The sequence below is a fragment of the Microchirus variegatus genome (assembly GCF_963457635.1).
Source record: "Microchirus variegatus genome assembly, chromosome: 1".
Lineage (NCBI taxonomy): Eukaryota > Metazoa > Chordata > Actinopteri > Pleuronectiformes > Soleidae > Microchirus > Microchirus variegatus.
In genome coordinates this window covers 45,987,946-46,001,507 of record NC_139802.1, presented here as the reverse complement: position 1 = coordinate 46,001,507, position 13,562 = coordinate 45,987,946, and the positions used below count along the sequence as shown (strand labels likewise).

Sequence of the window (13,562 nt, the reverse complement as noted above, 5' to 3'; positions counted from 1 at the left end):
TTGTACGAGGCACTGACACATCGTCACTGACACGTCGTCACTGACGCATCGTCACTAAAGAAACTCAGCAAATAAAACCGTGTCAGTTTAAGTCTGCGATATCTTTATCTCACTGTGAGAAAGACCTTTCCAACAGGAAACTGAAGGAAACTCATAGAACCTCATAGAGAAAATCACTGATTTTAGCTCACGGTGGACACAGGAGCTGCTGGTCCTCTGCTGCCTCGTGTGGTCACTTTGTGTCACTGAGATCAATCTGAGTGAAGATTTTCAAAAGCCGAATTCACTAAAATCAGTCATTGTAAGTTAGTGATGGAGGCAGCAGTGGATCAACAACTCCTGTGAACTCCTGTGTCTCTGTGATGTTAAAATCACTGATTTCCTCTATGGGCTTTGGTGTGGGAGAGTGAGTGGTTTACAAACTTCAGTTTCAAGGAAAAAAACGATTTTAAACGAATTAAATCAACCTCATCGTAAGTCTACGACGTCTTAAGAACACGATCACGTCTTTATCTTCACTGTTACAGGAAACTGAAGTTTGTAAACCACTCACTCTCCCACACCAAAGCCCATAGAGAAAATCAGTGATTTTAGCTCACAGTGGACACAGGAGCTGCTGGTCTACTGCTGCCTCGTGTGGTCACTTTATGTCACTGAGGTTAATCTGAGCGAAGATTTTCTGTGATGTTAAAATCACTGGTTTTCTCTATGGGCTTTGGTGTGGCAGAGTGAGTGGTTAACTGTCCCTTTAACTCAGGAGAACGTGTAAAATAATACTTATGTTTTGGCTGCTGTAAATATGTAAAATAACAAATAAACACATCAAATGTAACTTCATCCTCTCGCATGTCGTCTTCCTTTTGGTCCCAACAATAATAACAATAATACTAATAATAATAATACTCTGTAATGACATCTTATTTGTAGCTCTTTGCTCCGCCCCTTTGTTACAGACGATCCACTAGCTCCGCCTCCTGGTAGAGGAACAATGCTATTGGAGCTTCTTCTTTCTGTCAATCACCCCGCAGCAAAAATAACATTCTTAATCTTTTTCTTTTGCCACAGGTTAAGCCCCGCCCCCCCCGTGACCGTCCCACCTGTCCATCAAACGATACTGTCCTGCAGCAGCGGCTCAAAGTCCTCGTCGCTGGCAGAGGGCGGAGTCTCCTCATCGCTGCCGGGCAGCGGCGTGTTGATGTGGACGCCGGCCAATGACGACATGGACTCTTTGCTCTGTGGGAGGGGCTTATCGCTGAGTGACAGCTGCGAGCAGGAGGAGGAGAAGGAGGCGGTTTTCTCTGGGATGAAGAGCGCCACGAGGAAGGCGACCACCACGGTACACGCCCCCAACAGGAAGGGAGGGCCAGGGATGAGCGCTCGCTGAGGACGCACAGAGTGAACGTGTGAATGAGTATGTGGGGCTGAACGAACGTGTGAATGAATGTGTGAACGGACGCATGAATGAGTATGTGAATGGACGTGTGAATGAGTATGTGTGGATGAATGAACGTGTGAATGAATGTTCAGCTGAACGTGTGAATGAATGTTCAGCTGAACGTGTGAATGAATGTGCAGATGAACGTGTGAATGAATGAACGAACGTGTGAATGGACGTGTGAATGAATGTTCAGATGAATGTGTGAATGAACATGCAGGTGAACGTGTGAATGAATGTGCAGATGAACGTGTGAATGGATGAACGTGTGAATGGATGTGTGAATGAATGTTTAGATGAACGTGTGAATGAATGGACGTGTGAATGAATGAACATGTGAATGGACGTGTGAATGAATGTTCAGATGAACGTGTGAATGAATGGACGTGTGTATTAATGTTCAGATGAACGTGTGAATGAACATGCAGGTGAACGTGTGAATGAATGTGCAGATGAACGTGTGAATGCATGAACGTGTGAATGAACGAATGTGTGAATGAACGAACGCGTGAATGAATGTGCAGATGAATGTGTGAATGGACGTGTGAATGCATGAACGTGTGAATGAACGAATGTGTGAATGAACGAACGCGTGAATGAATGTGCAGATGAATGTGTGAATGGACGTGTGAATGAATGAACGTGTGAATGGACGTGCGAATGAACATGCAGGTGAACGTGTGAATGAATGTGCAGATAAACGTGTGAATGAATGAACAAATGAATGAAGGTGTGTGTGAATGAATGTGCAGATGAATGTGTGAATGAATGAACGTGTGAATGAATGAACAAATGAATGAACGTGTGAATGAATGAAGGTGTAAATGAACGAACGAATGAACGAACGTGTGAATGGATGTATGTGCAGATGAATGTGTGAATGAATGAATGAATGAACGTGTGAACACACCTCAGTGGGGCTCTGCACAGGCAGAGGGTCGATGCCGTAATCTCCCTGGATTGGGTCCATGGTGTTGAGCTCCACGTCAAAGAGGAAGAAGATGAATCCGTACAGAGCCGGACCTAAACCATTACACAGCCCTCTGATCCCTGTGATCATGCCCTGGACCACACCTGAGGAGGAGGAGGAGGAGGAGGAGGAGGAGGAGGAGAAGGAGAGGAGAGGAGGAGGAGAGAACAGTGGTTTATATAAAAGAAACACATAGAGCATCGTAACACAATGAAGAGGAGAATAGAAGAGGAGAGGACTAATGGAACATGACAAGAGAGGAGAGAAGGAGGAGACAGTAGATAGAGAATAGAAGGAGACAGAGGAGAGGAGAGAAGGAGAGAAGGAGGAAGTGTGTCGTCGTCACCTTGTTTATCAGGATCAGCAGATTGTGACACCAGAGCAGAAACAGCAGGGAAGGTGATGGAGGACATGGCTGCTACTGCACCTGCTGCCCATATCATCCTGGACACACACACACACACACACACACACACACACACACACACACACACACACACACACACACACACACACAACACACACAGTCATTAATCACATCAGTGTTTGTGACCTAAATGTAAAGACAAGTGTGTTTTAAAGACATTCTCAGAGTTTGACGTCATCGTGAACACATCATAACACATCGTCTCATGTCCTCATGTCCTCATGTCTCATGTCCTCATGTCCTCATGTCCTCACCATGGCTCTGATCCAAAGCCGTACCAGGCCAACTGAAGGATCTGGAAACCCAAACCCAGCAGAACCGTGTTCTTATTCCCCAGAGTTCTCATCAGGAGAGTGAGGAAGAGAGTCTGAGGACACAGGAGACACACACACACACATGGTTCAGATCAGTGTGTGTGTGTGTGTGTGTGTGTGTGTGTATGTATGTGTGTGTGTGTGTGTGTTACCTGTGCTACGATGGACAGAATTCCCACCACTCCGATAAACACAGCGATGGTCTTTGAGGAGAAATTTATGACCTGGAGTCAAACACAGACGTTAGTTTAGTTATTATAAATGTGTGTGTGTGTGTGTGTGTGTGTGTGTGTGTCTCTCTCTCACACACACGCACCTGTCTCAGGTAGAGGAAGAAGCTGGAGTACTGTCCGGCCTCAGGCAGGTATGACAGGAACACAGTGATACAGATGAGCAGGACGGTCGGGTCCTGACCCACTTTCCTCAGAGACTGAAGGACACACACACACACACACACACACAGATGATGTCAGATTACAGATTATCGTCATCATCCAGTCATCTCAGCTCACTCGTTAGCATACTGACAGTGAAGGGGTCGGCCTGCTCCCAGGATATGGGCGCGCCCCACGTGTTGAGCCTCATCTTGTCGGGCAGAGACTCGGGCATGGCCAACAGGATGAAGCAGATGTCGGCCACGGCGATCAGCGTCGCTAACAGAACCACAAGGTTATCACCGTACCACGCTGACAGGTACGCTCCGATCGCTGGACTGGTCACCAGGCTGGCTGCAAAGGTGGCAGACACCTGAGGAGGAGAGAGGAGGAGGTGAGAGGAGGAGGTGAGACAGGAGGTGAGGAGGAGATAGGAGGTGAGGAGGAGGTGAGACAGGAGGTGAGACAGGAGGTGAGGGAGGAGGTGAGACAGGAGGTGAGGGTGAGGAGGTGAGAGAGGAGGAGGGGAGGAGGTGAGGAGGAGATAGGAGGTGAGGAGGAGGTGAGACAGGAGGTGAGACAGGAGGTGAGGGAGGAGGTGAGACAGGAGGTGAGGGTGAGGAGGTGAGAGAGGAGGAGGGGACGAGGTGAGGAGGAGATAGGAGGTGAGGAGGAGGTGAGACAGGAGGTGAGACAGGAGGTGAGACAGGAGGTGAGGGTGAGGAGGTGAGAGAGGAGGAGGGGAGGAGGTGAGGAGGAGATAGGAGGTGAGGAGGAGGTGAGACAGGAGGTGAGACAGGAGGTGAGGGAGGAGGTGAGACAGGAGGTGAGGGTGAGGAGGTGAGAGAGGAGGAGGGGACGAGGTGAGGAGGAGATAGGAGGTGAGGAGGAGGTGAGACAGGAGGTGAGGGAGGAGGTGAGACAGGAGGTGAGGGTGAGGAGGTGAGAGAGGAGGAGGAGGTGAGGGTGAGGAGGTGAGAGGAGGTGAGAGGAGAGAGGGAGAGGAGGTGAGGAGGAGGTGAGAGGAGGAGAGAGAAGGTGAGGAGGAGAGAGGAGAGAGAGGAGGTGAGGAGGAGAGAGGGAGAGGAGGTGAGGAGGAGGTGAGACAGGAGGTGAGGGTGAGGAGGTGAGAGAGGAGGAGGGGAGGAGGTGAGGAGGAGATAGGAGGTGAGGAGGAGGTGAGACAGGAGGTGAGACAGGAGGTGAGGGAGGAGGTGAGACAGGAGGTGAGGGTGAGGAGGAGGTGAGGGTGAGGAGGTGAGAGAGGAGGAGGAGGTGAGGGTGAGGAGGTGAGAGGAGGTGAGAGGAGAGAGGGAGAGGAGGTGAGGAGGAGGTGAGAGGAGGAGAGAGAAGGTGAGGAGGAGAGAGGAGAGAGAGGAGGTGAGGAGGAGAGAGGGAGAGGAGGTGAGGAGGAGGTGAGAGGAGGAGAGAGGAGGTGAGGAGGAGAGAGGAGAGAGAGGAGGAGAGTGGAGGTGAGAGGGAGAGGAGGTGAGGAGGAGAGAGGAGGAGGGAGAGGAGGTGAGGGGGTGGGGAGGAGAGAGAGGAGGTGAGGAGGAGAAGGTGAGAGGAGGAGAGAGAGGAGGAGGTGAGAGGAGGAGAGAGGGAGAGGAGGTGAGGAGGAGAGAGAGGAGGTGAGGGGGTGGGGAGGAGAGAGGTGAGAGGAGGAGGAAGAGACGAGGTGAGGAGGAGAGAGGGAGAGAGAGGAGGAGGAAGAGAAAGAGGAGGTGAGGAGGAGAGAGGGGAGGTGAGAGAGGAGAGAAGGAGAGAGAGGAGGTGAGGAGGAGAGAGGGGAGGTGAGAGAGGAGAGAAGGAGAGAGAGGAGGTGAGGAGGAGAGAGAGGAGAAGAGAAAGAGGAGGTGAGGAGGTCAGAGAGCGAGAAAGAGGAGGTGAAAGAGGAGGAGGTGAGAGAGAGAGGAGGGAGCGGAGGGAGGTCAGAGTGAGGAGGAGGAGGAGGTCAGAGAGAGCTCTGGTTTTGTAAATGACAGCTGTGGATTGTTTAAATTGAGGATGATGAAGAACAAAGATGGCGTCTCAGGATGATGAAGAGAACAAAGATGGCGTCTCACCAGTCCGTACGCCGTGCTCCTCTCTCTCTCCGTGGTGACGTCAGCGACGTAGGCGAAGATGACGGAGAAGGTGACGGAGAAAGCTCCGGACATGGAGATCATGGCAAAGTACCACCTGGAGAGAGAGATTTATGATAAAAGATTATAATCTGTAAAAAGTTTATAAAAGTTTTTAATCTGCAACCCCCCCCCCCCACACACACACACACACACACACACACACACACAGCAGCTCCACCCACCAGGGGCTGAGCCTCATCAGAGGGATGGGAGCACAGGTGAAGAAGACGGTGACCAACAGGAAGGAGCGTCGCCCCCACACGTCTGACAGAGCGCCGATCAGAGGGGCGGACATGAACGACAGCAGGCCCTGGACAGGAAGTGACACGGGACAACGACAGGAAGTGAGCCCGAGTTACAAACGGTGCAGAGTGAGGCGAGCGCGTGAACCTCGCGGTGACGGCGAGTTTCTTACCTTCACGCCCTGAATGAGTCCGTTCATCAGGAAAGTGTGCTGAGGAAACGTCTCGTGTAAAACCTACGGGGAAAAGAAGAAGAGCGTTTAACGGCGTCAACGCTAACGCGCGACGTGTCAGGTGGCTCCCCGATCGTTAAAATGAGTCTCTGAAGTAACGCTAACCTTTAAAAACAGACGCACACATATGTAGTTACACAGGTACGCTGGTTATTTGTTAGCGCTGCTCGTTTCCTTTAATAAACAGGCCGCTCCAGTTCCACTGTAGGCTAATGCTAAGGGCGCTAAAAGGAGCTAATGCAGCTAACGGAGCTAACTAGTAAACAGTGCCTGGACTCCGGTGTCGGGGCACGTAAACACGACGTCTAGCGCGTCTTTTTCTGGTCAGTCGTCATGGAAACGTGTCAACGCTAATCGATATACAAATCCAATCTGGGTGATGTGTCTTATAAATATGTGTTGAGTTTATATTCTGATATATGTGAACATAACACAGGGACAAACCAGTCTAAAATTACATATAATCTACTGTTTATCATCTGTATGACATGATCTTAGAATATAAACTTATTATTATTACCTTTCATTTCTACTTTATTTCTTTAAATGAAGCATATTTAAGTGCGTTATTGACCATAAATAAGCTTTAAATTCAGCTAGAAGACAAATAATTAGGCTTAAAGTTAAAAAAGAGACTTTTTTTAAATAGAAGTTTGCGTTTTTTTTAGCGCTGTGCAAAAGGTTAACGCGCGTTAACGCACGACGCGTTTCCATGAGGACTGACCGAAAAAGACGCGAATGACGTCATGTTTAGGAGACCGGAGTCCAGGCAACGTTTAGCAGTTGGCTCCGTTAGCTGCATTAGCTCCTTTAGCGACGGTTAGCGCGCTCTGTTTATTAAAGGAAAAGAGCAGCGCTAACAAATAACCAGCGTACTGCGTATGTGTGCCTCTGTTTTTAAAGGTTAGCGTTACTTTAGAGACTCATTTTAACAAATCGGGAGTCACGTAGACATGACGTCACGCGCGTCTTTTTCCGGTCAGTCGTCATGGAAACGTGCGTTAACGTCGTACCATCAGTATCATATATATATATATATATATATATATATATATATATATATATATATTGTGTTACTCACGGTGAGCATCGGCGTGGTGAGCAAACCCCAGGCGAAGAACTCCAGGAAGATGACGACCACGGCGTGATACACACTGGGTCTGCCGATGCCCTGCTGCAGCTGCGACACACACACACACACACACACACACACACACACACACATAAATACAGAAAATGTCATAACATATTGATCAGTGTTTTCAAACCTGTTCTCAAATGTCTTTGTTTTTGTCCACAAACTATTGTTATTATTGTAAAAACTTGTTTGTTTGTGTGTATTTTTATTTTCAACAGTATTTTATTGCTTTATGGACATTGATATGGTTTGATTAATTACAGTATTTCTATCAGAATGTTTTCAGACACCTTTTAGAATTTGTAAAAAAAAAAATTTTTAAACCTGAAAATCTGCAAAGAAAAATTTGTAAAATAGCAAATAAATAAATACATAAATGTTTTGTTTTTACATTTGATAGGTAAAGTCATTATTATTATTATTATTAGAGTAAATAAGACCTTAATGTAAAAAAGTGTGTCCAAATTGCTGCTATTCTACAGCTTATAATCACATTCATTAATACATATATATATACTTATTTATCTCATGTTTGGTCTCACGGTATGGACATAATATTCCATTTTAAATATTTTCTACAGAAAAAGACATAGATAAAATGACCTTCTTAACAGCAGAGGATGAAAACAACACTATATATTTGTTATAGTCCACAGTGAATATAAACTCTGCTTTAAAAGCATCTTTCAGTAAAGTCTAAATGTGACATTGTCCTGATATAATTGATCTATAATCACAGTTATTTGTGTGATTATAATCACATTTTCGTGATGAAACAGTGTGTTTTTAAATAGAATAAAGATTTATTTATGAATTAAGACACTTTTACACGTGTGTTTGTTTCATTTGTGTGGTTAAATCACAGAGAAGTGTGTGTTTTTATCTGAGAGCAGGGTGTTAAAATGGAGGCTGTGTGTGTGTGTGTGTGTGTGTGTGTGTGTGTGTGTGTGTGTGTGTGTGTGTGTGTGTGTGTGTGTGTGAGTGTGTGTGTTACGTAAGAGATAATGGCTCCATCCTCAGCATCAGCACCACAGCTGAGTCTCCATTACATTACAGCACAAACACTCACTCATTCATTCATTTTAACTTCCTGTATTTACATTTAAACACATCTCTGTTACATTACGTCACAGCGTCCGTGACACAATTAATCGTTTAAAAAAATCGTCAAAATCGCAATAACCGAACAGAATAATGTGATTAAGATTAAATGTGTGAGACAGAAATCCAGATTATTTGTTGACAGACTTGTAAAATAAAGTGAAATCTTTATGATTTTAATCAAACTTATGTGGGACAATTTAAATTATGACAAAATCTGTTAAAATAAAAATAATATCGCAATTTTATGACCTCATCGTGTGTGACACGGACATTATATTGTTTATATTGTACAATTATTTCGTCTAATTTTGTTCTTATTTCTATTCTTAATAATCTCGTTGCTGCTAATCTGAATGTGACTCTGTGGCAGATTAACAGGATTAAACCTCGTCATTTTTATCTTTAATATAACAGTAAACATGGGGTGTTTTAAGCGTTTCCTGGTGATGTTTTTTTTAGTTATTTTATTGTTAAATGTGTAGATTTACGTGTCATGTTATGTCATAGTCGCGTGAAAAGCCGACGCTTCATCAATAAATAATGTCGTTAATGACAGAATGTGCGTTTAAACGCAGCGAAAAAGCGGAGAAAATGACGGTGAAGGTGAAAAGTGAGGCTGAAATAAAATGGCGGGTCATCGTCGTCGTCGTTATCGTCGTCACTCACCGCGGCTCCGTCCTTCATCATGATCTTCTTGACCAGAACCACCCGGCCGGTTCCCGCCGGTGGCTCCGCCGCCATCTCCTCGCACCTGCCCGGGCTCATGAAGCAGCCATGCCCCGCAGTCTCCCGCGGTTCTCCGCCTGCTTCCAGAATGTCTCCGTGTTTTCACCGCGGAGGAAGGAAGAAAAAAAGACAACAACAACAACAACAACCGGGGAAAAACGACCGAAAACGAGAGGGGCGACAATCACGGACGCGGAGCCGTGACGGAGGTTCGAGCAGCGGCGGAAGCTCCCGGTGATTCTGAACGTCAGCTCCACACGCGAGCGCGGCGTCAACGTGACGAGAACGTGAGGCGAAGATCGCGCCGTGCTTCCGGTTTGGTATTTCCGCTTTTCACAATAAAAGCATCTAACAACAAAATAAAGTTGAAAGCATCAAAAAGGCTAAATATCCAATAAAACGGCCCAGTTATTTAATATAAAGAAAATTAATAATCATATGGTTTGGTTTTGAATCATGAACAAGAGTTTTATGTAAAAAAAACTGTCAAAGAAAAAGTCAAATAATAGTGAAACTTGTGTCAAAACACACTTTATATATTTACACACACACATATATATATATGTATATTTATTTATTTTTTTTATATTTTTTATATTTTTATATATTTTTCTTCTTCTAGAGAAAATAAATATATATCACACCACCAGGCCACTAGAGGGCAGTCTGGAAATGTGTGTAAATAAAAATACAAACACAACAATTATACATATATAATAATAATAATAATAATAATAATACTGCTTTATATAAAATACATATATACACACATATATGTATATATATATACATATATGTTACATATATATATATATATTAAATGTTGTGTTTGCACATTTGCACATCTTGTGTTTACAACATTTAATATATATATATATATGTATATATATATATATACATATATATCAAATGTTGTGTTTGTATTTCAGAATACTCAACATTTACACACATTTCCAGACCTATATATACATACGTGTATATATATGTATATATATATACATATATATATTAAATGTGTTTGTGTTTCAGAATACTCAACATTTACACACATTTCCAGAACTATACATATATATATATATATTAAATGCTGTGTTTGTATTTCAGAATACTCAACATTTACACACATTTCCAGAACTATACATATATATATATATTAAATGCTGTGTTTGTATTTCAGAATACTCAACATTTACACACATTTCCAGAACTATACATATATATATATATATTAAATGCTGTGTTTGTGTTTCAGAATACTCAACATTTACACACATTTCCAGAACTATACATATATATATATATATTAAATGCTGTGTTTGTATTTCAGAATACTCAACATTTACACACATTTCCAGAACTATACATATATATATATATTAAATGCTGTGTTTGTATTTCAGAATACTCAACATTTACACACATTTCCAGAACTGAAATCTGAAAAGGGTTAAAAACAGTTGTAATATTTTACAACATTAGAAACCTAACTTCACCAGACTGCCCTCTAGTGGCCTGGTGGTGTTATCTATATATTTTTCTTTTATAGATTTTCACCAGATACGAATCAGAAAACAAACAACAAGTATCATAATAATTAAAAAGAACATCAGATTACACACGTGTATCACGTCATCTGTACATTCCGCGGCAGGAAACAGGAAGTAATTGCGGCCGTTTATCAGTCTGGACTCATGAACCTCATCAGATCTTATCAGTCTGGGACGACGTGTTGACCTGTGACCATGAGTCAGCATGAGTCAGCAGGTTTGTGATAAAATGACACACTTTTCCTTTCACTTCTGCTGTAAAGGTGCAGTCTGCACAGATGAACAGGAAGTGACTGCGTTTGTCGTTTTAACAACTTCACTGCAATAAAAACCTAACTGACGTCGTTTGTCTGTATTTTTGTTGAAATAATTTTCTCATCCTGACAAGAAAATAGAAGACATCAGTCAGAATTCAGAGCTTTTATTCTGAAAAAAAGAGAATTGACAATTCATTTGCATCTGTTTGGTTTGGCAAATAAAATTAAAACAATGCTGTAGTAATAAATTATATATATTAATATACACATATAATAAATAGAATGCATTTCTTAACCCCTTGGTTCTCAAACTGTGGTGTGTGTTAATTTTAACCCTAAAACCAGGTCTTAACCCTGAAAAAAGGTCCTAAAGAGGTCACAAATACAAGAACACACAGATGTTTGTACAGCTGTTTTAGTGAGGACCCTCATCACCCCTTACCTTAACACCTTAACCCTTAACTTAAGCTTAATTCTGACTCTTAACTCATAAAGAGAGATTTTTAAGTGTGACACAACACCAGGACGAGACAAAATAATGTCCTCATTTAAGGGTTTTTTGGTACGGTGGCCCAGAGGTGTCAGGACAAATACAAAAGCCACAACACAAATACAAAAGCCACAACACAAATGCAAAAGCCACAACGGAAGTGATTTTTTTTTTTTTTTTAACGGTAACGGATTTTCACAATGCGGCGGTTAGGACCGAGATGATTTCTGGGGGGTCGGCAAAACATTTTGAAAAAAAAAAAAAAAGTACTTTTTTTATATTTTTCCAAAATGATTTGGCGACCCCCAGAAATCATAGAAACATATTTTAAATTTTTTTTTTTTTTTTATATATATTTTTCCAAAATGATTTGGCGACCCCCAGAAATCATGGGAAAAAAAAAAAAAAAAAAAAAGATATTTTTTATTTTGTGTTGTGGCTTTTGTATTCGTGTTGTGGCTTTTGTATTTGTCCTGACACCTCTGGGCCACCGTATTTTGGTCCTCACAAAGACACAAATACACACACACACACAGTTTTTTTTTTTAAAAAAATGTTAAAAACAAAAGTCCTATTTTCCGTTGATGACATCATCAGGCCCCTCCCCCTCACACTCACAGACACGCCCACTAACTGATGGACGGACACCTCTTCCTGACTTTGTCCGAGTCGACCAGTGCCGTGGCCGAGAGCCCCGCCCCCTCGCCGCCGCCCTTCTTGGGCTCGGCGAACGGGAAGACGTCTCGGGTGAGCCGGGTCACCACGCACGGCATGACCTTCTTCCCCCCGAACGCTCGCCCTCTGGCCTGGAAGGTGAAGGCCACGCGGTGGCTCAGGCGGGTCAGGAGGCGCAGCAGCTCCAGCTCACGGTTTCCCTCGCTCTCCAGGAGAGAGCAGAAGGTCTGCAGGAGGACGGAGCCCAGAGGGTGACTGTACGCCCCGTAACCTGAGGACAGACATGAGGACATATGAGGACAGAGGACACATGAGAGGACAGAGGGTGACTGTACGCCCCGTAACCTGAGGACAGACATGAGGACACATGAGGACACATGAGAGGACACATGAGAGGACAGAGGGTGACTGTACGCCCCGTAACCTGAGGACACATGAGGACACATGAGGACACATGAGAGGACACATGAGAGCCCAGAGGGTGACTGTAAGCCCCGTAACCTGAGGACAGACATGAGGACATATGAGGACACATGAGGACACATGAGAGGACAGAGGGTGACTGTACGCCCCGTAACCTGAGGACAGACATGAGGACACATGAGAGGACACATGAGAGGACACATGAGGACACATGAGAGGACACATGAGGACACATGAGAGGACACATGAGAGGACAGAGGGTGACTGTACGCCCCGTAACCTGAGGACAGACATGAGGACAGAGGACACATGAGCACAAAGACAGACACAGGACACATGGGGACAGATAGAGGACACATGAGGACACACAGGGACATGAGACACAAGTTTCAACAACATTTTAATGTGTATGTGTCTGTGTGTATATGTGTACGTGTGTATGTGTATGTGTGTGTATATATGTGTATGTGGGTATATGTGTATGTGTGTGTGTATATGTGTATATGTGTGTATGTGTGTATATGTGTATATGTGTCTGTGTGTATGTGTGTATGTGTGTATATATGTGTATGTATGTGTATATGTGTCTGTGTGTGTGTATATATGTGTATGTGTGTATATATGTGTATATGTGTATGTGTGTATATATGTGTGTGTGTATATATGTGTATTAGTGTGTGTGTGTATATGTGTATGTGTCTGTGTGTATATGTGTTTGTCTGTGTATATATGTGTATGTGTATATATGGGTATGTGTGTGTATATGTGTGTGTATATATGTGTGTGTATATGTGTATGTGTGTGTGTATGTGTGTATATATGTGTGTGTATATGCCTGTGTGTATATGTGTATGTTTGTGTATATATGTGTGTATATATGTATATGTGTATGTGTGTATATGTGTGTCTGTCTGTCTGTGTGTGTATGTGTGTGTGTGTGTGTGTGTCTGTGTATATGTGTGTGTGTGTGTCATCTCTCACTATAACAGCTGCTCTCTCTCATAAACACACACAGTAATAAACTCAAACTGAAGCTTCATTATTAACAGAGTTCACAGATAACAGTATATTCTTTTACTAT

At 43.6% G+C, this 13,562-nt stretch overlaps 2 protein-coding genes across 2 annotated transcripts in view; both read right to left on the bottom strand.

The window, feature by feature from the left end:
• Positions 1-564: 564 nt before the first annotated feature.
• Positions 565-9,188, bottom strand: LOC310944755 (hippocampus abundant transcript 1 protein-like). Its single transcript, XM_083910565.1, has 12 exons — positions 9,030-9,188; positions 7,203-7,301; positions 6,062-6,124; positions 5,829-5,956; positions 5,587-5,701; positions 3,675-3,893; positions 3,463-3,576; positions 3,299-3,370; positions 3,087-3,199; positions 2,752-2,849; positions 2,346-2,509; positions 565-1,380 (listed from the first exon to the last, which is right to left on the bottom strand). The coding sequence occupies exons 1-12, from the start codon at positions 9,126-9,128 to the stop codon at positions 1,105-1,107; spliced, it is 1,560 nt and encodes a 519-aa protein (XP_083766691.1). The 5' UTR covers positions 9,129-9,188; the 3' UTR covers positions 565-1,104.
• Positions 9,189-12,012: 2,824 nt separating this feature from the next.
• Positions 12,013-13,562, bottom strand: part of LOC310944451 (caspase-7-like) — a gene marked incomplete at both ends in the record, with an annotated part of 5,337 nt that continues 3,787 nt past the window's right edge. The window contains one exon of the mRNA XM_083910242.1: positions 12,013-12,329. Coding sequence (XP_083766368.1) covers positions 12,013-12,329 — 317 coding nt within the window. The remainder of the gene's footprint in view (positions 12,330-13,562) is intronic.